The sequence below is a fragment of the Pan paniscus genome, chromosome 6 (assembly GCF_029289425.2).
Source record: "Pan paniscus chromosome 6, NHGRI_mPanPan1-v2.0_pri, whole genome shotgun sequence".
Classification (NCBI taxonomy): domain Eukaryota; kingdom Metazoa; phylum Chordata; class Mammalia; order Primates; family Hominidae; genus Pan; species Pan paniscus.
The window spans coordinates 83,954,406-83,980,562 of NC_073255.2; the positions used below are offsets into that span (position 1 = coordinate 83,954,406).

A 26,157-nucleotide genomic window follows, 5' to 3' on the forward strand; every position below is an offset into this window, starting at 1 on the left:
ACGAGGCCACATCCTCCCAGTTCGCAGCCTCGGTTCCCTGTCCACAGGAAGAACAACTTGGATTCAGAGAAAGGGCTGCAGAGCCCTTGACAGCTGACAAGCCCGCCACTTAAACACTACTCCCGGGATTTGGCGCTCACTATGTGTGTATTTTTCAAGACATAACTCACATACCTTCACAACCTTCACAGCTCAGTGGCTTAAATATATATATGTCACCCAGGGAGGTCAGTTCACAGCTAACTGGAGCCTCAAACTCCCAGGTTCAGTTAATCCTCCCACCTCAGCCTTCCCAGTAGCTGGAACCACAGGCACACAACACCATGCTCCGGCTAATTTTTAAAATTTATTTAATTAATTTTTTTTTAAGATGGAGTCTCCTTTGTCGTCCAGGCTGGAGTGCAGTGGCGTGATCTGGGCTCCCTGCAACCTCCGCCTCCTGGGTTCAAGCGATTCTCCTGCCTCAGCCTCCCAAGTAGCTGGGATTACAGGCACATGCCCCATGCCCAGCTAATTTTTGTATTTTTAGTAGGGACGGGGTTTCACGACGTTGGCTTGGCTGGTCTCAAATTCCTGATCTCAAGTGATCCACCCGCCTTGGCCTCCCAAAGTGCTGGGATTACAGGCGTGTGCCACCGTGCCTGGCACCCCCGCCAATTTTTTTTTGTTGTTTTTTTTTGAAACGGAGTTTTCACTCTTGTTGCCCAGGCTGGAGTACAATGGCTCGATCTTGGCTCACTGCAACCTCCACCTCCTGGGTTCAAGTGATTCTCCTGCCTCAGCCTCCTGAGTAGCTGGGATTACAGGCATGTGCCACCACACCTGTCTAATTTTGTATTTTTAGTAGAGACAGGGTTTCTCCATGTTGGTGAGGCTGGTCTTGAACTCCTGACCTCAGGTGATCCACCCACCTCAGACTCCCAAAGCGCTGGGATTGCAGGTGTGAGCCACTGCGCCCAGCTGGCCAATTTTTAAAAATGTATTTTTTATAGAAACAGGATCTTGCTATGTTGCCCAGGCTGATCTCTAACTCCTGGGAGGATCAAGCAAATCTCCTGCCTTGGCCTCCTAAAGTATTGGGGTTACAGGCGTGAGCCACCGTGCCTGGCTATTTTTTTTTTTTTTTTTTGAGACATGGAGTCTCACCCTGTCACCCAGGCTGGAGTGCAATGGCGTGATCTCTGCTCACTGCAATCTCCACCTCCTGGGTTCAAGCAATTCTTCTGCCTCAGCCTCCCTAGTAGCTGGGACTACAGGCACCCACCACCATGCCCAGCTAATTTTTGTATTTTTAGTACAGATGAGGTTTCACCATCTTGGCCAGGCTGGTCTCGAACGCCTGACCTCGCGATCTACCTGCCTCGGCCTCCCAAAGTGCTGGGATTACAGGCATGAGCCACTGCGCCCAGCTGCTAATTTTTAAAAATATAGTTTTTGAGGCTGGGTGTAGTGACTTACGGCGGTAATCCCAGCACTTTGGGAGGCCGAGGTGGGCAGGTCACTTGAGGTCATGAGTTCGAGACCAGCCTGGCGAACATGGTGAAACCCCGTCTCGACTAAAATTACAAAAATTAGCCGGGTGTGGTGGAACGTGCTTGTAATCCCAAGTACTCGGGAGGCTGAGGCAGGAGAATGACTTGAACCCGGGAGGTGGAGGTTGCAGTGAGCTGAGATCGCACCACCGCACTACAGCGTGGATGACAGAGTGAGACTCTGTCTCAAAAAAAATAATAAAAATATATTTCTTGTAGAGACAGGGTCTCACTGTGTTGCCCAGCCTGGTCTTGAACTCCTGGCTCAAGGGATCCTCCTGCCTCAGCCTCCCAAAGTGCCCAGATTACAGGCATGAGCCACAGCACCCAACAGCTTTTAGTATATCAACAAGGTTGTGCAACCATCACCAATTCCAGAACCTTCTTACTTCCCCAAAACGAAACACTACACCCATTAAATGGTAACTCTCCATTCTCCCCTGTCCCCAGTAACGACTAAGCTACTTCTTGTTTCCATGGTTTTGCCCGTAATGGACATTTCATAGGATGCAGTCACACAACATGTGACCTTTTGTGTCTGGCTTTTGTTACTTTTTCAAGGTTCCTCCTCGACTGTGATTGCTTCATTCCTTTTCACAGTTGAGTAATATTCCATCCTGTGAACGTATCACACTTTCATTCATCGGTGGATGCAGAATTTGGTTTTTTCCACTGTGGGGCTACTGTAAATAATGCTGCCATGAGCATCTGTGCGCAGGCTTCTGTGGGCACATTTTCAATTCTCTTGAGAATGTACCTAGGAGTGGAACTGTGGTCATATGCTAATGCTGCTTTTTGAGGTTCTGTTCGCCAAAGTGGCTGCATTTTACATTCCCAGTAGCAGTGGATGAGGGTCTCATTTCTCGACATCCTCTCCAACACTGCTTTTTGTTTTAGTATAGCCATCGTAATGGGTGTAGTGTGGCATCTCATGGTTTTGTTTTAATATATATTTTTTGAGACGGAGTCTTGCTCTGTCGCCAGGCTGGAGTACAGTGGTGTGATCTTGGCTCACTGCAACCTCTGCCTTCCGGGTTCAAGCAATTCTCCTGCCTCAGCCTCCCAAGTTAGCTGGAATTGTAGGTGCACACCACCACGCCCAGCTAATTTTCGTATTTTTAGAAGAGGGGGTTTCACCACGTTGGCCAGGCTGGTCTCGAACTCCTGACCTCAGGTGATCCACCCACCTCGGCCTCACAAAGTGCTGGGATTACAGGCATAAGCCACTCCACCCGGCCTATTGCTGAGTTCTATGGGTTCTTTACATATTCTGGATACTAGATCCTTATCAGGTATGCAATTTGAAAATATTTTCTCCTATCCTCATCCTCAGAATCCTTTCAAGGAGAAGCACCCAAGGCACCAGGGGTACTGGCCTGGGGGGCAGCCCTGTCTTCATACCCACACCACGGGCTCCCACCCTCCTCGCCAGCTATCCTGCCTTCCTAGAAGGCTCGTCCCCAACCTTCTCTGCAGCCATCGAAGACACAGCGCGGCTGCTCCAGGGAGAAGGTGGTGGCTGTGACCTTCCCTTCCAGGTCCCAAGCTGTTATCTGTGGTGTGTAGGGCACCAGCTCTGTGGCCACGGGGGACAAAAGGTGAGCCACGGAGACGGGCGTGGGGGTCCCTGGGGCTGCCTCTCCCAATCGGAGGGGGGCGGGCGCCCAGGGTCCAATCACTCCAGCAGGGCCCCCAGCCCCTTGGGTCTGGCTGCAGCCACAAAGTCCCTATTCATGTCTCAGTGCAGACACCACTGCTCCAGCCTTCCGTGGTCACCTGGTCTAACACAACCCCCGTCCCTGCCTGTCACACTCTGACTCTCAGGAGCTCCTGACCCCACCCGGCAGGGTGCTGGAAGGTGATGGCCTCTCCTCCTCCCTCAAGGCTATGTGAGGTCCAGGCTGCCCTCCCTGTACCTACAGCAGGTCCCCAGAAAAGAGCAGCAGACACTCGGCCCGGCCTCAGCCTCTGTCCTCCGCTGCAGAAGCAGAGTCCAGTGTGGCACCTGGCCTCCTGCCGCCTGGTCAGGGCCCCGTCCACCCCCGGGGCGCATGGTGACACTCACCTTGCGGCCCTGGGCGTTGTCTGGAAGGTAGCACTGGCGGGGAAACCCTCTGGCAGTGAACGGCTTTCCGGGATTGGGGTGCTCAGGGTTCTGCGGTAGGAACAGACACCAGGATAGGGTGCTCCGAGAGCCTGCACAGGGACAGGCCCCTGCACAGCTCCAGCTCCTCCCCCGCTCCGAGATGCCAACCCCAAATGTTCCTGAATTTCCCTCTGAGCTGTGGAGAAGTGGAGGGAAACCAGGGGAAAGGCTCATGGTTCAACAAGACAAAAAGATGCCTCCATCCACCACAGGTGGACCTTGGCTGGCAGCCAGTGCCCGCTGCCTGCTGCCCCCTGTTATCTTCCCACCCTGCCCCAGGCCCTACGATCCACCTTGGCTCAAGACAGGAGACCGAAAGGGCTAGGGCCCGTCTGAGTCTCCTCTGGGACTCTGGGGCCTTGTGCCTGGGCTCCTGACACCCACATGCCTGGCCCTGCCACTCCCAACCCAAGGTTCCTCGACGCACACCCTGCTGTGGCCCCGCTTCTCCAGCCCCTCCGCAGGGTTCCTCCCACTGAACTGCCTGCCCTTCTGCCCAGAACAAGTCCAGCTAAGATGGCTCCTCCTCTAGGAAGGCTTCCTTGGTTCAGGAAAGAGTGGAGGGCCAGCCTTTTGCTGCCACAGCCCTAAGAGCTTGCCCTAAGCCCCAGCACTGCCTCCCCATTCCCGGCCCTCCATGGCCCTGGCCTTAGGGGACCTGGGGGCCTGAGCTTGGCCACATGGGCATCCTCAGCCTTGATCCAGGGGCAGACTGCTGGGACGTGGGTGGGGTGGGAAGAGGAGTGGCCAGGAGTAGGGGACTCAAGAAGGCCCCTCACCTGGATGCCATGGGGAATGCTGTAAACTATGAGGATGGTCCCGCAGTCCTCGTGGCCGGGGAGCGACATCTGGAACCGTAATACCTCCATCTTTCCCTGGGGCTGGGTCCCCGTCTTCTCTCCATAGATGGTTTTGCAGGAGGGACACTGCAGACTTCCATCCTGAGAGAGGCAGACGCAACCCACTGAGCTGGCAGTCTGAGAACACCCAAGACCGTCACCTCCACCGTCAGATGGTAAAGAGCCCCGGGAATGGGCTGGCCACCATCCCAGGGAGTTGCTGGCAGCCTCCTGCCCGGAAACTGGCTTCCAACAGCTTCCCTGGAAAGCTTTGTTTTGCACCAGCAACTCATGCCATTTTCGTTAAGGGACATGCTATCAGGAGACAGGTGGCGAGTGGGAAAACTCGGATCCTGAGCAGAAATCTCCACGGGTGAATCGCATTTGCAGTCGGATAGACAGCCTTGCAGTGTCTGATCTGCGGAGCTGGGCCCTGGCTGCCCAGGACGGCAGACACTAGGGAAGGCCGAGCCAGACTCCGATGCGCCACATGACTCGGTTCTCTAAGCCTCTAAACTCTGCCCATCCCGCCTGAAGGCCGATGCAGGGAGAGCAGCTGGGGGTCGGTCTGGGCGCGGCTCTTCATGTGTAGGCTACCGTGGGGCCCAGGATCAGCCCTGCCTCAAGGCCTGGCTCCCACCTCCCAGTGGGGTGACCGTGGGCACAGCCCCTGCTCTGAGCCTCTCCCTCATGAGCACTGTGCTGACTGCACAGGGATGCTGTAAGGAAGAAGGGAGACAGTGTCTGCGGTGCTTACAAGTGGCTGAGGGGGAGGCGGTGCCCTGAGGCTCAGAGAAGCCCAGAATCTTCTCAGGCCTGGCTGGAGGGGTGGAGGGAACCAGCTGCCCTGGTCCTCCTTTCTAAAGTGTGGGGCAGACCTAGAAGAGTAGGGCAGGCCTAGGAGAGCCGGCCAGGCCTTTAGAAAGGTCTTCAAGCTGGCCCCACGCCCAGCACCATCTTTTGCAGAGGCCCATTCCTACAGCCACCCCCGGAACCCTCCCGCCCCTGCAGGGGACAGCTCAGGACTGTGGGGGCGGGCCACCCGCCTCCGCCCCGGGCCAGTGGGGGCACCTTATTGCCATTGCAGTACATGGCCAGGAGGCACAGCAGGTGGAAGGCGTGGCTGCACTTGGTGAGGCGGCCCACAGCCAGGGGCCCGATTGCCTTGCTGTCAGTCACATCGCTGTATCCAGACGCTGCGGACAGCTTCTCGATGCAGTCCTGGAGGAGACCAAACACGGGTCATGCTTGCCAACAGTGGGCTGGGCTGACGTGGGCCAGTCTTGGAAAAAGAGGCTTTCATGTGCTGAAATGCTGGAAGTGCAGTCAAAGTCAATTCCGAGGCCAGGCGCAGTGGCTCAGGCCTGTAATCCCAGCACTCTGGGAGGCCGATCACTTGAGGTCAGGAATTTGAGGCCAGCCTGGCCAACACGGGAAAACCCCATCTCTACTAAGAATACAAAAATTAGCTGGGCGTGTTGGCAGGCGCCTATAATCCCAGCTACTCGGGAGGCTGAGGCAAGAGAATCACTTGAACTCAGGGGGCAGAGGTTGCAGAGCTGAGATTGTGCCACTGCACTCCAGCCTGGGCGACAGAGCTAGACTCCGTCTCAGAAAAAAAAAAAAAGTCCATTCCACAGGCTGGAGACACAGGTGAGTCACCGGGACCTGTGCCCTTGAAGGGCTTACCAGCAGCACAGGCCCGACATGACAGCAGAAGCCACCAAATGGGGAGGACGGACAGGGCAAGATCCTGGGGGAGGCCCTCGGAGTGGGGTCTTACAAGGGAGACAGGAATTGCCAGATGGACAAGCACAGAGCGGGCACCCGGAAGAGGGAGGAGGATGTTCTGAACGAGGAGCCAGCGCATGGGCACTAAAGCTGGCAGGGGGTGGGCTGGGAGCAGGAGATGAGACAGGATCAGGGAGAGGCGCGCCCTCGGGGGTCTGGCTGCCACACTCAGGGGCTTGGGGCTGTGTGTGAGTTGGGGGTCCTGCTGGGGGTTCCAGGCAGGGAGTGCTCCCATGATCCAAGCTGCATGCTGGCTGTGCAGATGGCAGCTTGGAGAGGAGGAGCCTGGGGTGAAACGGCCCAGTCACACCAGATGGACACCAGGGCCGAGACAGAGCTGAGCGCTGGGCAGGCGGGAATGTGGCAAGGGCTTGTGGAAGGGGTGGGACACATGAGGAGGACGTTCAGGCTCCTTTCCAAACCTTTACTTACCAGATTTTTCTCATGGACTCAACAGACTGGAGAAAGAGACAAGTGAAGAGTCCCTGGGTACTGGGGCTCCTGGCCTTCCACCCACCCCCAAGTATCTGAAGATCTCTGGGTACTGGTATTCCCGGTCGTTCACCCACCCCCTCCCCCAACAGTATCTCCAGGGCTCCCAGCTAAAATCAGGGGAAAGTGGTGCTGCAGCCCCCAAAACGTGGCTCAGCAGAGGTTCAGGTTCTATGGAAGCGCAACAGGAGTCTGATTGGTCCTGTTCATTACAGGAGGTCAGGAGGACAGGGCTGCAGTGAGCTGTGATCACGCCACTGCACTAAGCCTGGGCGACAGTGTGCACCCATCTTTAAGAATAAAAAAATTATAAGAACCTTGACCAGCTCTCCCAATAGCCGGGGGGCAGGACAGCCACCTGGACGAGGCCACCTCACTTCTACACCAGCATCCGCAAGGTGGAGAGTGGGGCAGGCTGGCCCATCCCTTGTCTCTGGAATTCCTGCTCCCAGGATGGCCATCAGGCTATGGAGAGGCCAGGGCCGGGAGAGGAGGGGCTTTGCTCAGGACCACAGCTCCTTAAGTGCAAAGCTCAGACCATAACGATGTGGGTCTCGGGAGGCTGGGAGATGAAACCAAAGGGGCTGGAGCAAGGCCCTGGCACCCAGAGGCACCTGGGAAGCACTCTTCAAGCAAGATGGGGCGGATGTCCTTTCCATGTGGAGTTGTTTCCAAACAGAACCAAAGGCAGCCAAGGTCCCAAGACACAAACCTCATCTGGGGGCACTTTCAGCTCTTCCGTGTAGTTTTTTATGACCTGCTCTGGCTCTGGCTCTGGCTTCGGGGTCGCTCCTAGAAGAGAGAAGTACATAAGCAGCGTCCTGAGGAGCACAGGCTGGAGAGGAGACCAGAGGGCAAGGAAGGCAAGGGAGAGGTCTAAGCTGCCAGGAGGAAATGCGAGAGGGGCCCAGACAGGGAGGCCAGTGTGCGCGACGGGAGAGCTCAGCGCCAGGCACAGAGCCCCGAGCTCCGTCGGGCAAAGCCTTCCCCAGTCCCACCGTCCGGGGACCCGGCTCAGCCCCAGGAGCCATGGAGAATACAGAAGAGCAGAAACAGCAGCACAGTCTCCTGGGAGCCGCATCCCCGCGCACATTGAGTGAGGAAACCCACCCCGGCGCTTCTGAGGCTGCGCGGAAGAGTCAGCCGCTTCGGGCACAAACTACTCCAGGGGGCGTTGTGGCAGCACGATTTGATTCAACTTGCATTACCCTGACATGAACACCGCAGGGACAAGGGAGTCTGGGGTCCAGCATGTACAGGCAGCTGCACACATGCCGACCGCCACACAGACACTGTCCCGGGAAACGCCTGCCACTGACTGGGAAGGTCTGTCACGTGCAGACTAGCTCCTAAGTCCAGCGACTCTGGGGAGGGGCCAAGACATGGCAGGAGCCCACCCTGACGGCCTCACTCGCTGTCTGTGCACACGTGCACGAAGCTGGAGGGAGAAGGGCTGCATCTCCATAAACACCGAACCCCACATCCAGTAAAGCCTCTCCTATGGACAAGAGGCTCCCCGAGCTGGTGAGGATCGGCGCGGCCCGGGGCATTCTCTAGGTAGTGGGAGCAGCAGAACCACAGAAGCCAGCAGCCAAGCCCGTGCAGGGGTGAAAGAGGGACGGGGAGCCCAGTGCCACCCGTGGAGGCGCTCCTGACAGGGGCTCCACCCCAAGGTCATGGTGGGGCTGCGGTCGTCCCAGACTCCAGGACCAGAAGGGGCTCTGGTTTGAATCCAAGCTCATGGCCTTCAGGGGCTGCAGAGAATTCTAAGCCTGAGGGCTCACAACTGCACCTGCTGAACTCCCTTTACACCAAAAAGGGCCAGGGAGGGGACAGTTTGGCAGGGAGGTGGCATGGTGGGGCGGAGGCTGGAGTCGGCACGGTTTGTTTAATTCTAGTTCTCTTGCTGTGAACGAATCATGCCACCTCTGAGCCTCGGTTCCCTGATCTCAAACGGGAAAGATGAATATGTAACCAAGCTGGAATTGCTGTGATGGCATGGCTGCTGTGACCTGGAGGGAAACTGCTGGCAAGACCACAGCCCCCAACCCCCATCCACACACCCCACACCTCCACCCACACCCCCCACACCTACAGACACCACACCTACACACACACCACACACCCCAATCCACACCCACACCCCCCACACCTCCACCTAACTCCACCCACACCCCCCACACCTAGACACCACACCTACACACACACACCACACCCCAATCCACACCCACACCCCCCACACACACACCCAACTCCACCCACACCCCCCACACCTAGACACCACACCTACACACACACCACACACCCCAATCCACACCCACACCCCCCACACACACCCAACTCCACCCACACCCCCCACACCTACAGACACCACACCTACACACACACCACACACCCCAATCCACACACACACCCCCCCACACACACACCCAACTCCACCCACACCCCCCACACCTAGACACCACACCTACACACACACCTACACACACCACACACCCCAATCCACACCCACACCCCCCACACACCCAACTCCACCCACACCCCCACCTCCACACACCCCCACATACCCCACACCTCCATATCCCACACACCTCACATACCCACCTCCACACATCCCACACCACACACCAACTCCACCCACACCCCTCACAACTCCACACACCCCACACTCCACACACCCCACACCTCCACACCCCCACACCTGCATACACCACACACCTCCACACACCAACATCTCCACATACCCCACACCTCCACACCACTCCTCATATCACACACCTACACACACCCCACACCTCCACATACCCACACCTGCACACACCACATACCACACACCCCACACTTGCACATACCCACACACCTGCACACTTCCACACACCTGCCCACCCCAACATCTCCACATACCCCACACCTGTACACACCCACCTCCACACACCCACCTCCACACACCACACAGCTCCACACACCCCACACCTCCACACACCTCACACCCCACCTCACACAGCCCCACCTCACACACCCCACACACTTCTACACACCCTACACACCTCACCCCTCCACACAACTCACACCTCCATACACCCCACACACCCACCTCCATACACCCCATACCTCCACACACCCCACACACCCCACACCTCCACACACCTCACACACCCCACACCTCCACACACCTCACACACCCCCACATCTCCACACACCCATACAGACTGCCCGAACCCAAATCCTGTCACGGTGGTGAGAACGCCAGACCAGAACGATGGCCCCCAGCTCAGGGTCACCCTCCGTGTGGCTGGAATGCCCTACTCAGGCTGAGGGGGGCCTTTTCCTTTGGAAAAGCCTGCCAACTCCAGAGCCATCTCCGGGTGAGCCTGGGCCTCGCCTCTGCCCAGCCCTGGTGAGGCCGGGCACAGCATCCCACCCCCGCCCACCCACCCCGGCCCTTGCAGCTTTTCAGAACAGAAGGGAGCTTTCCATTAGCCACGTGTCTCAGAAGGGGCCAGCCAGGTGACCCACCAAGAGCATGTCCTTCCCAGGTAAACCCGAGTGCCACAGAAGGTTGCCAGCCCGGGCTGCCAACGAGTCTGGCTCCTCCCCCAGGGCAGGGGAAGGGCAGGGCGTGCAGAGCCCTGGGCTGGGGGCAGGAGCTCGAGGCCCACCCCTCCCTGAGCCCACCTCCTCGCCTGTGGGCTGGAGGTCGGACACGATCGGAAGCCACCCTTGCCGCATGCCAGGCGCTGCGAGTATTTCCTAGACCTCGCCAAGCCCCTCTGCTAAGCGGAGGCTCCGAGAGGACCTGCTGAGATGACACAGACACTGAGGGCCAGCAGGGCCACGGCCACCCTCCCTGCCCGCCACCACGCCCACTCCAGAGCATCTGGACTGGCCACAGTCCACACTTCCACAGCCCAGGGGTGGAAGCAGGGCCAGCACCCACTTGGGAAAGGTTCAGAACTTGACCATCACAGGCTGCTCCGAGCAGGTCTTGCTGTAACTCCCTGGACCTGCTGTGGTCCTAAAGCCGCTTCTTCTGTGGCCGTGCAACGAGCAGGGCAGGGGTCACCGAGGGACCCCTCTCAAGCAGCCCACGTGGCGGTCACACAGGGCTGGGGGTCAGGGCAGCAGACCTGGGCAGCAGACCTGGGCCGCTGTCTGGGGGCCTTTCCCGAGACACGTGCTGGCCCCGGCGGAAGGGACGGTTGTCCCCGCATCCTGAGCCGGGCGCCACCTCTCACCCACAACTTGTTGCTTACAAAAGTCACAAAGTCCTCAAGAACAAGCCCCCTCATGCCAGCTGTGACTGGAGGAGAGGAGCTGAACTCTGGGGCTGCGGTGGAAAGTCAGCTTCCAGGGGCCGCCTCTGCTGCCCAGCGGGGGCAGGGAGAAGGGCCACTGAGCCCCTTCCCCCGGGATTCAGGGAGCAGAGAGAAGGAAGAGGGTCTGTGCAGAACAGTCAGAGGCAGCGAGGCTGGAAGGAGGCTTAGCAAAGGCCAGAGAGTTTTTGGGAACAAGAATTACCTTTCACGGACATTTTCCTCAATCTCTTAACTGTGCCGTGACTTTTGGAAGCCAGACGGGAGGCGGGAGGGCTGGTGGGCTGGGGTGCGCGGCTAAGACACACGGGGAGTCCAATGGCTGACATCAGAACACTCGTCATGCCTGCACGGGTGTGAGAGCAGACACGCAGAGAGGGAGAGACATTAGAAGACTCATTCGGCATGTGACGCCAACAAACCCTGCTCAGGCCAAGGATGTGACACCATCAATGGCCACGGGGACGCACAGGTCTCCCTGGGGAATGTGGCCTCTGGGGGCTTCCAGGACTACCCAGACCAGGAATCAGAGGGTGGGGCAGCCTGGCTCATGGTAGCCCTGGCCCCAGAGCCCACAGGTTTCTATAGGAGCAACAGACAAGCCCGTGCCCTCAGTGTGCAGGTGGGCACCGGGGCAGGACCCGTGACGTCAGGAGAGCAGAGGGCGGAGGACGCCACTCCAGGAAGCCGCCCAGGGCATGGGGTCTCCTGGGTGGGGCTGGCTCCAAGGGCTCAGCTTCCCCAGGAGGCCCTGGGCCCTCCTGGCTTGGAGTTACTAGGCCTCCAGCCTCCACTGGGCGCTGTGTGTGCTCCATGCCCCTCCTGGCTGATCTGGGTGCCACGGCCTTCAGCGACAGCGCTGGGGTAGGCGCACAGGAACGTGGCCCCTGGGCCTGCTCCCACACTGCAGCATCCCCATACTGTGAGGGCTGGGCTGCAGCAAAGCCCCAGGCTGTGGCTCTAGCGCCCTCGGGCAAGGGTGGGCCTGTGGCCAGCAGCTATGCTGGGACAGACCGGCCACTCTTTCCAGAGCTCACCACTGCCGGATGCCTGCAGGGAACCCCACACTTGCCCTGGGGGACTCTCCTCTGACACTGCTTCCTTCGTGCTCCCTGATGACCCAGTGCTTCCTGGGACACAGCATGTCCTGCTGGACGAACCCGTTCCTGCCACACCCTCGGCCTACCCCACTTTCCATAGTGCCAGCTCCCCGGTCCTCCCTGTCATCGGTCAGTTAGGTCAAAAGCACCTCCTCTCCGGAGAAAGGGGAAGCCCAGAGCTTCTTAGCCATCCCTTAAGGTGGCTTCCAGGGTCTGCAGAACCTGGCTCAGGAGCTGGGCACAGCCGGCTGCCGGGGGAGTTGGTAGAGATCCCAGTCCTCCTGGACCCCACTCCCCATCCAGGAACAGATGGCGTGACTCAGGGGTGAAGGGCGGCCAGGCCAGCCACTGCGCCCCCACTAGAAGAACAAAGCTTCTCAACCCGGCACATGTGCCTGGCTGTGGGGACAGAAGCGGAGACCAGCCACCAGCCTGGGCAGCAGAGCCGAGGTGGGCAGGGTGAGTTGCAGTGGCCGCTCAGCAGGAGACACCAAAGCGTGCATCAGAGGACAGAGGTTTGAGCCCAGGAGCTCAATGCCCCCAACATCCCAAGCTTGTTCCTGGGCTCAAATGCGGTTCCTGTGGGAACTGAATGTCGGGTGGAGAGAAGGACAAGCGGGCACGGGTGGCAGAGAGATGGGAGAGGACAGGGACAGGTGCAGTTTTCCTCAAGAGAACCTGGTGCCTCTGCGCTGCCCACGTCGTCTGGGAGGACCAAAGGCCAGGACACGTCTCCCTACCCAGGGTTCTCCGGCAACACTGCCTCGGCGGGCAGGCCTTCCCTGAACACTGCCTGACGGGGCCTGTCCCTCCAAGCCTCCCGCCCCGCCCTGCTGGACTCCTGCTTTGCACTCCCCTCTGTTTCTATGGACTGTCTTCCCTCAGCACGAGTTCCACGAGGTCCCACCCGTAGCTGCATCTCCAGCACCCCGCTGGGGCAGTGCCTGATCCCTGGGAAGCCTGCAGCCCTCTGTGTTTGCTGAGGAATGAAGACATCCTTGGGCCACCACCAGCCCCCAGGAGGCCGCATGAGTGACACACATGTCCTTTTCAATGCAGGACCCACTCCCCTGAATTCAAGTCACAAACACACAAGTTTCAACCCAGAAGCCTGGAGAGGAGGAGGGCTAGGGACAGCCCCCCAAACTCCTGACAGCCCCCAAATCACCTGAAGAACTCGGAGGGCCACAGCCTTTTTCTCCACCCATCTGGGAGGATTCCCGCTGTCAGAGCCCTGAAGAGTGAAGCCCCCACTCACTGATTCTCACTTCCAATTTGCAGACACCCCTCCTTCTGACACCCAGGGCCAGGGCTGAGATCCAAGCCTCTCCTCTGTGCGCTCTGACCTCCCCAGCCTGGGTTCGAGCCCAGTGCCAGCCCTCACCAGCTGAGCAGTCCTGGGCAGGCTGCTGACACCCATCCCTGCCCCAGGCAGCAGTGTGAGCTGTGGATGGACCGCTGCTGTGACCAGGTGAGGGGTGGAGACCCTGGCCCCAGCCTCACAGTCCCTGCCCCCACCCGATAGAGGGACTGGGCTATGCCACAGCCAGGGGAGCTGTCACCTGGAGGCACTGTCACCTGGAAGCAGTGCCTCCAGCGATCAGTCCTTCCAAAGTATGACCTCCTGGTTATAAACCTCCCTGCAAAAACCCTGTGCGCAAACGCTCGTCTCCGCAGCCGGGCATGGTATAATTCCTCAACCCACAAGCACACCAGGGTGACAGGACACTGCTCTCCAGCTCTGGCTCCGGGGTGCTGGCCAGGCTCCTCTCATTCCCTGCTCCCCTAGACAATGCTCCCCCAGTAGGTACCAACACTGGGCCTTGAACTGGGGGAGGCAGGAGTCTACACAGCCTCCAGGCTCTCCTATTTCCTTAGGCCTGAACCAGCTTCCCGAATCTATTTCCCCACAAGTAAAATGGATGTTAAAATACCTGCTTTAGCTCCAGGATTGCTCTGAGAGCAACGGGGACAGACAACAGGATGGACAATTTGGGACACAGCCTGAACAGGACCTTCAGCCTCAAGAGCAGAGGAAGGGGGCAGGTGCTAACTCCACACCCAGGGCACTCGGATCTGTGTCATGGCCTCAGAGGTCACTCACTGTCAGGCCTGGCCACGAAGGCTTGCGAGAGCCCCAGAGCTGGAAGGAGCTGGGCCATGAGGAACCGTGTGGGGGCCCCGTCTGTTTACCCACAACCTGTCTCCAATGCCACCACGGCCGCACATGCACACACGGTACACTGTGATTTCCCTACGGCGCTGCACGGTGACTTCAGTGGGCAGGGACTTTCTGGCCAGTGTGTCTTGCTCATTCTGTCTCCCCTGCCCCACTCCAGCTCCTCTCCCTCCTGCCCCCACCTCTCTGGCTGCTCCTTCATTTTCTCTTCAGTCCCGCCCACGGTCTCTGTGGCACACATGCTCCCACGAGGGGTCAGGGGCACCCCATTCCACCCAAGACTGCTCTTCTGAGGCCCACAGCCAAATCCCACTGCCCCGGAACAGTTCCAACGGCCACTCCACAGCCATCACCCCCTCCCAACCTCACCCTAGACTCAGCAGCACTGAACCGTCATAGGCAAGAAGGCCCGGGGCTGTGTCTCAGCTCTGCCAAGGGCTGGCAGAGAATTTTTAAATTCTCCGAGCCTCAGTTTCCTCTAATGAAAATGGGAACAAAAGCCTCCACCTCAGTGATTTAAGGACGAAATGAATTCACACACGCCAAGCCCCAGGCTGCTCCTCAGTTGTGACTGGCTGCACTCCAGCAGGCCTCAGTCTACCCCCAATCCCCCCTCACAACCCCCGGCCTGACGGCTCATGCCTCTGAATGTTTCAAGCCAAACCTCCCCCTCCACTCCACTGCCTCGAAGCTGGTCAGGCCTTGGCTGGTGCCCCCAGGTCTGAGGTCAGGCTCTGCACCAGCCGCCCTGCCTCCAGGCCTGTCCCCTCTCAGCCACTACCACAGCGACTCCCCTAAAACACCAACTCATTATTGAATTCCGCCACATCACCCTGTGAACAACGATGGTGCCATCCACCTCCTTACATACCTCGCAATTTCCAGAAGTTAGAAAATAACCTCAGCTGGGCGTGGCAGCTCATGACTGGAATCCCAGCGCTTTGGAAGGCCAAGGCATGAAGACGGCTTGAGCCTGGGAGTTCAAGACCAGCCTGGGCAACATAGTGAGACCCTGTCTCTACAAAAAATAAAAAACTTCCCTGGTATGGTGGCATGTGTCTGTAATCCCAGCTACTCAGGAGGCTGAGGCAGAAGGATTGCTTCAGCCCAGGGGTTGGAGGCTGCAGTGAGCTATGACTACACCACTGCACACCAGCCTGGGGAACAGAGCAAGATCCTGTCTCTTATAACAAGAAAAAAAAAAATGGCCAGGCACAGTGGCTCATGCCTGTAAACCCAGCACTTTGGGAGGCCGAGGTGGATGGATCACTTGAGGTCAGGAGTTCAAGACCAGACTGGTCAACATGGCGAAACCCCATCTCTACTAAAAATACAAAAATTGCCCGGGCATGGTGGCATGCACCTGTAATCCCAGCTACTCGGGAGGCTGAGGCAGGAGAATTGCTTGAACCTGGGAGGCAGAGGTTGCAGTGAGCCGAGATCCCACCACTGCACTCCAGCCTGGGCGAGAGAGACTCCATCTCAAAAAAAGAAAAAAGAAAAAAAATCCTGCCACCTGTGGAGCTTCTGAAAACCCTGCTAGCCAGGCTGCTAAAACAGAATGGGTGTGGGGGCCAGCAGTAGGTATTTTTAAGGATCCTTAAGGTGAAAGAATTGCTTGAGCCCAGGAGTTCAAGACTTCAGTGAGCTGGGTTAGCGCCACTGCACTCCAGCCTGGGTGACAGAGCGAGACTCTTGTCTCACAAAAAACCAAACCAAACCCAAAACAGTTCCAAGATGTAAGATGTATGGTTAGTACAGCAAAAGATCTGGTTGGACCCAAAAGGTGCCTCTTATTCAAGATGTAAGAGTAACTACAGCCGAAATAGATCTATTAATTCCCCAGAGGGCCTCTTTAAGGAAATGTTTAAAGTATTTCAGGACAGGAAAGTGACTATTTAAATATAATGCAATTCAATGCAAAAGTGTTAAAGGATGTGAAAAGGTCTGCACCCGAGCGCCCACCGTCATCAGGCCCCACGTCCCCAGAGAGCAAAAGGAGGGGCACCTGGGCTCACTCTGGGGTGACACCATCACCAGAAAGAGGCACTGCTCCCCCAGGGAGCCCCTTTGGCTCTCCCTGAGGATCCAGAGGGTGACAAGGCCCCACATCACAATTTCCTCCCCACCAAGTCCTGCAGGGCACAGACTGCTCTGCAGCCCGAGGGCAGGCACCTACCTGCGAGCGCCTGCTGGACTCTGCTGGGCTTTGGCATCTGCACGGGCACAGTGGCAGGGACGTTCCCCGGGCTGCTCGAGGGACCGCTGGGGAGGGAGGCACTGGGGGAGAAAAGAGCAGAGCTTACTGCACACCGCTGACTTATTGGAAACGAGAGCTCGAGAAACACTGTGTCATGGCCAAGTGGGAGTCACTGAGGCGCCTTCGCGCTTTTACGCTCCTTGGGTGCCTGTGTGGAGGCCTTTGGTTTTGTTTTCCTGGGCAATTCAGGGAGACTCAGGAGGGGTGTGGTGGCTCACACCGGTAATCCCAGCACTTTGGGAGGATGAGGTGGGAGGATCACTTGAGGCCAGGAGTTTGAGACCAGCCTGGGCAACATAGTGAGACTCCATCTCCAAAAAAAATTTTAAAAGTCTGCCAAGTGTGGTGGTGCGCACCTGTACTTGGGAGGCTGAAGCAGGAGGATGGCTTGAACCCAGGAGGTTGAGGCTGCAGTGAGCCACGACCACATCACTGCAGTCCAGCCTGGGCGACAGAGTGAGACCCTGTCTCAAAAAAAAAAAAAAAAAAAAAAAAAAGACTCTGAAAACAATCATTTCATACCTGTTGTGAATAAAGAAAATAAAAAGAAAAAAAAAGATATTTTACACTCACTAGTGTCATCAAAATGCAGGCTTTCAGGCCAGGCGTGGTGGCTCACGCCTGAAATCCCAGCACTTTGGGAGGCCGAGGCAGGTGGATCACAAGGTCAGGAGATTGATACCATCCTAACACGGTGAAACCCCATCTCTACTAAAAATACAAAAAATTAGCTGGGCATGCTGGCACACAGCTGTAGTCCCAGCTATTCAGCAGGCTGAGGCAGGAGAATCACTTGAACCCAGGAGGTGGAGGTTGCTGAGACCGTACCACTGCACTCCAGCCTGGACAACAGAGCAAGACTCCGTCTCAAAAAAAAAAAAAAAAAAAATGGCTGGGTGCAGTGGCTCACGCCTATAATCTCAGCACTTTGGGAGGCCAAGGTGGGTGGATCGTGAGGTCAGGAGTTCAAGACCAGCCTGGCCAAGATGGCAAAATCCCGTCTCTACTAAAACTACAAAAATTAGCCAGGCGTGGTGGCAGGCGCCTGTAATCCCAGCTACTTGGGAGGCTGAGGCAGGAGAATCACTTGAACCTCGGGCAGCAGAGGTTGCAGTGAGCCGAGATCGCACCACTGCACTCCAGCCTGGGCAACAGAGAGAAACTCAGTCTCAAAAAAAAAAAAAAGCAGGTTCTCATAGCACCTGTTTAGAGGAGAAAAAACCTGGCAGACACCACTTTAGCAAATGATCATGACCTTCATCACCAGTAAAAGACAGGTCAGTATCATAAACCCCATGATAGGATGCTCTGGGAGGGATGCAACACCATTTTGGGGGAATTTAATGTCAAAAATGCATTATCTAGCCTGGGCAACAATCAAGACCCCAACTCTAAAAAATAAAAAACTAGCCAGGTGTGGTGGCATGCACCTGTGGTCCCAGCTACTTGAGAGGCTGAGGCAGGAGGATCACTTGAGCCTGGGAGTTCAAGGCTGCAGTGAGCTATAGGCAAACACCAAAGAGACTGCTGAAGTCATCTTTGTACTCCAAGTGCCAAACACAAGCCTCGGCGCACAGAATTTCGGGAGGCATTTGGGGAATGAATCAGGGCTCTTCTCTCTAGCCCATGGCCTCATTTCCTGTTGGCCTCTTAATACCTTCAACACGTCTGAGGCCAAACGCATCTTCCTTCCTCATTCTCCTTTTCCCCCTGGATTTCCCCCAGGCGGCCAAGAGAAAAACCTCAGATTCTCAGTCCTCCGCAGCCCGCTCCCCCAGGCCTAGCAGCTGCCTGCCCTGCTCTCTCCTCACCTCTGAAGCCCCCTGCTAACACCTGGCCAGGACCCTTATGCCTCTCACTTTAATAAGTACCCCCTCCCTGCCGGGCGCAGTGGCTCACGCCTGTAATCCCAGCACTTTGGGAGGCCTCGGTGGGTGCATCACCTGAGGTCAGGAGTTCGACACCAGCCTGGCCAACAGAGGGAAACCCCGTCTCTACTAAAAATACAAAAATTAGCCAGGCATGGTGGCAGGTGCTTGTAGTCCTAGCTACTTGGGAAGCTGAGGCAGGAGAATCACTTGAACCCGGGAGGCGGAGGTTGCAGTGAGCCAGGATGGCGCCACTGCACTCCAGCCTGGGTAACAGAGCGAGACTCCATCTCAAAAAAACAAAACAAAACAAAAAAACAAATAAGTGCTCCCTCCCAAACAGCTTCTCCAACTCTGCTTTCTAACCCTCTTGTACATCTCAGATGGGGGGGCAGAAAAGATTAAGCTTCCTGAACTAACGTTCTGATCCTGTCTTTTACACACCTCCCCTGGATCTCTAGAATGAAATTCAAATTCCTTAGGCTGACAGTCAAAGCCGATCACAATACGGCCCTTCCCTTGCTATCAACAATATTTGCCGGTGCCCTTCCCTTCCATCCCCTCATCTATACCTCCCTCTCCACAATCCCCTTCCAGAGTGTAAGTGAGGATCCACTACTCCCATGTGCATCAGCGTGTCTGTCCCCACCCCCATGACTCTGCTCCACCCTGAATCCCACCCACTTGGTCCCCTGTCCTCACCTTACCCACCCTTTTATGGCCCAATTTAAACAGCACTTCCCACGATGCCTGGACGTGCCCAGCAGAAAGCAAACACCCTCTAAATTAGCCAGGCGTGATGGTGTGCACCTGTAAGCCCAGCTACTCGGGAAGCTGAGGCACAAGAACCTCTTGAGCCTGGGAGGCGAAGTTGAGCAGTGAGCTGAGATTGCACCACCGCTCTCCAGCCTGGGTGACAGGGTAAGACCCTGTCTCAAAAAGTAAACAAAACAAAACAACAACAAAAAGAATGAAAGAAAACACCCTCTTAGCAAGTTCCTTTTCAGTTCTCTATGTTCACTTTATCTCTTCAACCAGACTATAAGCAACTGAGGGCAAAACCACTCACCTGCCTCTCCCCACGAAGAAGCTGGCATGATGTAAGAAGACCACCACAAAGCGAATAATCCAGTCTAAACCCATTCCACATGTTCCAGTGTGCTCCTTTAAAATGTCCCTCACGAGGCCAGGCACGGTGGCTCAGGCCTGTAATCCTAGCACTTTGGGAGGCTGAGATGGGAGGATCCCTTGAGGCCAGGAGTTAGAGACCAGCCTGGACAACGTAGAGTGGCACTGTCTCTAGATAAAATTATCAGTCGGGTATGGTGGTAGGCACCTCAGCTACCCCAGAGCCCAGGAATTTGAGGCTGTGGTGAACTATGATCACTCCACTGCACTCCAGCCTGGGCAGCAGAAGCAGACCCCAACTCAAAAAAATAATTAATAAAATGACCCTCATGGAAATCTCCTAAAATCCTTCCACTCCCGAGTCTTGGCATGGCCCACATAACCCTCCTCGCTCAGAGCCCTCTGCCTGCTTTTCCAGCCTCCTCTATTACATACTAAGCTACTTACAGTAGCCCAGCTGTGTCCCGGTAGCTTCATGACTTTGCAAACGCTGACTCCTATCCCACGCAACTGTGCCCCACTTTCTAAGTCCTACTCCTCCTTCACAACGCCCCTCAACTACCACCTTCCAGGAGCCTTCCTGACCTTCCCTCTAACCGTCCCCTTTCTGGATGTGGGTAGGAGAGCCTTGTGATTTCTCCCAGCTCAGTATATATCACACTGACAACACCTTGTCACTGACTCTGCTTTGTCTTTTCCACCAAACAATGCACTCCCAAAAGACAGAGATCTTGTCTGGCACCCAGTAAGGGTTTATGCAACAAAAGAAATGAAAACTGCCAGTTCAAATGCAGAAATCGTGACTTGTGTCTTCTATCCCATAAAGCATGTCTTAAAGTGGAAAGCATCTTCTAAGACTAGTTAGTTAAACAGGAGAAGCAGTGGCAAGACGCCACTGCAATTTATTTGAGACAGGTGGCAATCAACAGTCAACTCCCAGGGCACACGTTTATCCTGCAGACCTCAAAATTCCACCCTCCCCAATCCCCACCTTCTCTGCACCAGATAGAGAAGGCAGCAAGGTCAAGTCCCCATGGCTCTCACCTTTTCTCTCTGGAGAGCTGGCACAAACTGTCCCTTCTGGATGAAGACACCAGCTCCTTAGGAGGAATGACTTGTTTGAGTTCCCATCTTGATACAAACCACAAACAACAAAAACCGGGCAAATCTGAAAGGCTTGCTGACTCAGCGACACAAATTCCAAGGCACCTTTGCCAACTAGGAAGAAGATGATCAGGTTTTAAATTAAGAAACAGCAGTTAGTAAAAACAAAGGTACAGATGTTGGATCCGTGTGCTTTGCCTGGGGACTGAAAATCACCAGATTTATTTTCCAATAGCCTGGGTGGAGCAGGAGGTACAACAGTCTTCCTCCACCCACTTAACAATCAAGGAGATGGTTGAAAAAACAACAAAAAGCAAACAAACAAAAAAACCCTGAGCTCTTTTTAAATTTTTTTATTATTATTAGTTTTTGGAGACGGAGTCTTGCTCTGTCACCCAAGCTGGAGTGCAGTGGCGTGATCTCGGCTCACTGCAGCCTCCGCCTCCCAGGTTCAAGCTACTCTCCTGCCTCAGCTTCCCGAGTAGCTGGGATTATAGGCTCGAGTCACCACGCCTGGCTCTGAGCCCTTTTCTTAAAAAAAAAAAAAAAAAAGTTCGTTTTTTTAGTTTGTTTGTTTTTTGTTTTTTGAGACGGGGTCTCCCTCTGTCGCCCATGCTGCAGTGCAGTGGTGTGATCACAGCTCACTGCAGCCTCCAACTCCTGGGCTCAAGCGATCCTCCTGCCTCAGCCTCCCAAGTAGCTGGGACTACAGGCACCCACCAACACGCCCATCTGATTTTTTATAGAGACAGTGATCTCAGGAATCCTCTTCGTTTCCCAGGCTTGTCTCAAATTCCTGGACTCAAATGATCCTTCCACCTCGGCCTCCCAAAGGGCTGGGATTACAGGCATGAGCCACCGTGCCTGGCCTGAGCCCTTTTACAGAAAACTCTAAAAGGACTTCATAAGCCAGTCTGGCAGCTAAGCATCCAGGAAATCAACACACCAGAGAGGGTAAATATTTAAGGTCACAGAGCAACCGAATCAGAGGGTTTGCTATCCGGATGGCTTAAGCCCGGATGGTGGCTACCAGAAAGTCTACCTTCTAGAGCGCTAGAGGAGCTAGGAAGGCATGCAGAAATATTCTGAGTTTCTCAAGGGTCCAGGCGTCTGTACACATGCTATTTATTTCCATCGCTGTTGGCGCTTAGAGAAGTGGAGCCAGCTTGGACGAGGAGGGCAGCTGGCTGAGACAGTCGCGATGAAAGCGCAGCTCCAGAAAAGGGAACCGAGTTCTAAATCTTTGTCGGCACCCCTTACGCACCCCAAAAAGTGACCCAGGGCCCCAGGAACTCCTGGGAAGACCCCCCACAGGAAAGCAGAGTTAGGAAGCAAACTCCTCCAAAGTACAACCCCCGGCCCAGTGAGTCCCTTCACCTGGGGGTAGACCCCAGCAGGACCAACCCCTCGTCAGGGAGCCGGTGGCAATCTCGTCACCGCCTCCTCCGGGTACTTTGGGAAGGGGTGCGCTCCTTCCGAGCGACCCGGAACCGCGCCCCTCCGCCTGCGAGCCCCTCAGCCTTCATCCGAACGCCCCCTTTCGCACCCGGCACCCTGTCCCGTCCAAAGCTGCCGGCGCCTCCCAAGTCCCCCAACTCCCGCCCTCAGGACCTTGATCCCGGAGACCGATCCCCCCGACACCCTCGATCTCCCGGGACCCCCGGGTGTCCCCGCCGCCCCGGCCGTCGGCCCCCCTCACACCCACGCCCGCCCCCTTCCGGTCCCAGCTAGGCTCCGGCTCCCCGCGCCACCCCGCGCCCCTGGGACCGCAGCCCTAGCGACGCGCAGGTGGCCTGCCCGCCCTCTCACCGAGGCTGAGGAGGACAAGAGGACGGGGCTGAGGGCACCACCGCGCTCGGACTGCAGCTCCGGCTCGGCCTGGGCAGGGCTCTGGCTGTTGCTCCGTCTCTCAGGAGAAGGCAGCCGGAGTGAAACTGCGTCGCAGCTTCCGAGCGAGCCGCTGCGCATGCCCGGGGCGTGCGGCCTTCTGGGAAATGTAGTCCCGGTAGGGCCCAGGGGCGGGCAGAAGGCGGGGCTCAGCGGGGAAGGGCTCAACCTAAGGCGCACCTGCTCCGGTCTATGTTTTCTTCCTTCGCCTGCTCACTCATTGACTTATTCCTTCATTAATTACTGACTTAATTTTAACTAGTTTTTACTAGTAGATACATGGTGCCAGTACATACATGTGCTACTGTTTCTCTTTTTTTGTTTTTAAAATTAATTTTATTTTTCTTTTTTGTACAGATGGGGGTTTTGCAATGCTGCAACGTTGCTCAGGCCGATCTCAAACTCCTGGCCTCAAGCGATCCTCTTGCTTCATTCAGCCTCCCAAAGCACTGGGGTTGCAAGTGTGAGCCATCGAGCACAACCTTTTTAAATTTAAATTTTTGTCTTTTTCTTTTCTTTTTTTCTTTCTTTCTTTCCTATTTTTTAATATTTATTTATTTATTTAGCTACTGTGTAGTGGGAGTGCGGGAGTGAAAAGGTGAATCAGAAATGGTTTCTTGGCTGGGCGCAGTGGCTCATGCCTGTAATCCCTGCACTTTGAGAGGCAGAGGTGGGCGTATCACCTGAGGTCGGGAGTTCCAGACCAGCCTGGCCATCATGGCGAAACCCCGTCTCTACTAAAAATACCAAAAAAAAAACTAGCCGGGCGTGGTGGCTCGTGCCTGTAATCCCAGCTACTCGGGAGGCTGAGGCAAGAGAATCGCTTGAACCCGGGAGGCAGAGGCTGTAGTGAGCCAAGATCGCGCCATTGCACTCCAGCCTGGGCGACAGAACAGGAATCCTTCTCAAAAGAAAAAAAAAAAAGAAGAAGAAGAAGAAAAAAAAAGAAAAAGAAAAGGTTTCTCGCCGGGAGCGGTGGCTCACGCCTGTAATCCCAGCACTTTGGGAGGCCGAGGCAGCCAGATCACAAGGTCAAGAGATTGAGACCATCCTGGCCAACATGGTGAAACCCCGTCTCTACTAAAAATACAAAAATTAACTGGGTGTGGAGGCCGGGCGTAGTGGCTCACACCTGTAATCCCAGCACTCTGGGAGGCCGAGGCGGGCGGATCACGAGGGCAGGAGATCAAGACCACGGTGAAACCCCGTCTCTACTAAAAATACAAAAAAAAAAAAAAAAAAATTAGCCGGGCGTAGTGGCGGGCTCCTGTAGTCCCAGCTACTCGGGAGGCTGAGGCAGGAGAATGGCGTGAACCCGGGAGGCGGAGCTTGCAGTGAGCCGAGATTGTGCCACTGCACTCCAGCCTGGGTGACAGAGCGAGACTCCGTCTCAAAAAAAAAAAAATAATAATAATAATAATAATTAACTGGGTGTGGTGGCGCGTGCCTGTAATCCCAGCTACTTGGAAGACTGAGGCAAGAGAATCACTTGAACCCTGGAGGTGGAGGTTGCACTGAGCCAAGATCGTGCCACTGCACTCCAGCCTGGACGACATAGTGGGAATCTGTCTCAAAAAAAAAAAAGAAAAGAAAAGAAAAGAAAGAAAGAAGAAAAGAAAAGGATTTCTTTCCTGGGAAAGCTTTGTATCTAGTTGGAAAGCCCGGCACTTAAACACACAATTACGATATAGTGGGGAAAATGTTTGGAGGACCAAGTACCCCGTTAAAGATACTTACCTGGAATGACATTATCCTAAGGTCATTGATCCTTTATCAGGGATTTTTATTTTCCTTTTTTTTTTTTTTCAGGTGAGTTTTGCTCTTGTTGTCCAGGCTGGAGTGAAATGGCACAATCTCAGCTCACTGCAACCTCCGCCTCCCAGGTTCAAGTGATTCTCCTGCCTCACCTCCCGAGTAGCTGGGGTTACAGGCATGCACCACCACACTCAGCTAATTTTTGTATATATATATATTTTTGAGACGGAGTCTTGCTCTGTCGCCCAGGCTGGAGTGCAATGGCACAATCTCAGCTCACTGCAAACTCCGCCTCCCAGGTTCAAGCAATTCTTCTTCCTCAGCCTCCCGAGTAACTGGGATTACAGGCGCATGCCACCATGCCCGGCTAATTTTTGTATTTTAGTAGAGACAGGGTTTAACCAAGTTGGCCAGGCTGGTCTTGAACTCCTGACCTCGTGATCTGCCCGCCTCGGTCTCCCAAAGTACTGGGATTACAGACGTGAGCCACCGCATCCAGGCTAATTTTTGTATTTTTAGTAGAGACAGAGTTTCACCATGTCAGCCAGGCTGATCTCAAACTCCTGACCTCAGGTAATCTGCCCACTGCAGCCTTCCAAAGTGCTGAGATTACCGGTGAGGGCCACCGCATCCAGCCAGAGTTCCATTTTTAAAATCTGAAAAGACGGACTATTTTTATTTGTGAAAAATAAAGACTTCTGGTTGTGAAAAGAAGTAAAATAGGACAGTATCAAGAGGGAGAGTGGGGGGCATGGACTTTTGTATTTTAGACAGGAGAGAGAAGAGTGTGCTGACTTCTGAAATTGCAGCAGGATGTCTGCCCCCTGGGAACCTGAAAATGAGGGAAACAGGCTTGGCCACTTGCAAAGTGAACTTTAAACTAATATACGTAGCAAAGGGCCAGAGACAAAAGAACTGCCTGGTAGGAGGGGGCTGGTTAAATAACCCCGGAACACTAGGTAGCCCTAGAAGGAATGAGGAAGACTCACAGTGGCCTAGATCTATTGTTAAACCAAAAAGGAACTTTGAGCCAGGCAAGGCGGCTCATGCCTATAATCCCAGCACTTTGGGAGGCGGAGGCAGGTGGATCACCTGAGATCAGGAGTTCAAGACCAGTCTGGCCAACATGGTGAAACCCCGTCTCTACTAAAAATACAAAAATTAGCTGGGTGCAGTGGTGCACACCTGTAATCCACCTACTCGGGAGGCTGAGGCAGGAGAATCGCTTGAATCTGGGAGGCAGAGGGTGTAGTGAGCCAAAATTGCACCATTGCACTAGCCTGGGTGACAGACTGAGACTCGGTCTGAAAAAAAGAAAAAAAAGGAACGTTCAAAATAGAGGGTAGAGAATATGAGAATATGCACCCATTTGTGTTTTTTAAACAATTGCATACAATAAACGGGCTTACAGACGAAGAAAGTTTCTGGGAAGAGACCCAAGAAGCCCCCAGAAGGTAGGGGGATAAGCTGAAGAATTGTTAAAGATTTTATTTATTTATTTTTTGAGACAGTGTCTCCCAGGCTGGAGTACAGTGGTGTGATCATAGCTCACTGCAGCCTTGACCTCCTGGGTTCAAGTGATCTTCCTGCCTCAGCCTCCTGAGTAGCTGGGACTACAAGCGTGCACCACCATGCCGGGCTGATTTTTGTATTTTTTGTCAAGATAGGGTCTCACCATATTGCCCAAGTTGGTCTCAAACTCCTGGGCTCACGCATTCCTCTTGCCTCAGCCTCCTAAAGTGCTGAGATTACAGGCATGAGCC

General features: G+C 55.3%; 1 protein-coding gene across 3 annotated transcripts; it reads right to left on the minus strand.

Annotated features, from left to right (window-relative positions):
* Positions 1-333: 333 nt before the first annotated feature.
* LOC117978562 (probable E3 ubiquitin-protein ligase DTX2) lies at positions 334-23,750 on the minus strand. 3 transcript variants are annotated; one of them, XM_063605802.1, is made up of 9 exons: positions 22,562-23,750; positions 20,693-20,866; positions 16,572-16,672; positions 11,319-11,459; positions 7,513-7,592; positions 5,589-5,738; positions 4,458-4,619; positions 3,598-3,687; positions 334-2,149 (listed from the first exon to the last, which is right to left on the minus strand). In XM_063605802.1, exons 3-9 carry the CDS (start codon positions 16,606-16,608, stop codon positions 2,117-2,119), a joined length of 693 nt encoding a protein of 230 aa, XP_063461872.1. In that variant the 5' UTR covers positions 16,609-16,672; positions 20,693-20,866; positions 22,562-23,750; the 3' UTR covers positions 334-2,116. The 3 variants fall into 3 exon arrangements, with proteins under 3 accessions (XP_063461872.1, XP_063461873.1, XP_063461871.1); XM_063605803.1 differs by having other exon boundaries at positions 334-2,289; XM_063605801.1 differs by having other exon boundaries at positions 334-3,687.
* Positions 23,751-26,157: the final 2,407 nt, after the last annotated feature.

What these genes read in the sequence shown, in the direction of transcription:
- LOC117978562 (XM_063605801.1), bottom strand. Translation starts at nt 16,608, where the DNA reads ATGCCAAAGCCCAGCAGAGTCCAGCAGGCGCTCGCAG. An exon ending in TGTACTGCAATGGCAATAAG is followed by an intron (nt 4,620 to 5,588) that starts GTGCCCCCACTG and finishes TGCCTCTCTCAG; the next exon opens with GATGGAAGTCTGCAGTGTCC. An exon ending in GCATTCCCCATGGCATCCAG is followed by an intron (nt 3,688 to 4,457) that starts GTGAGGGGCCTT and finishes TTCCTACCGCAG; the next exon opens with AACCCTGAGCACCCCAATCC.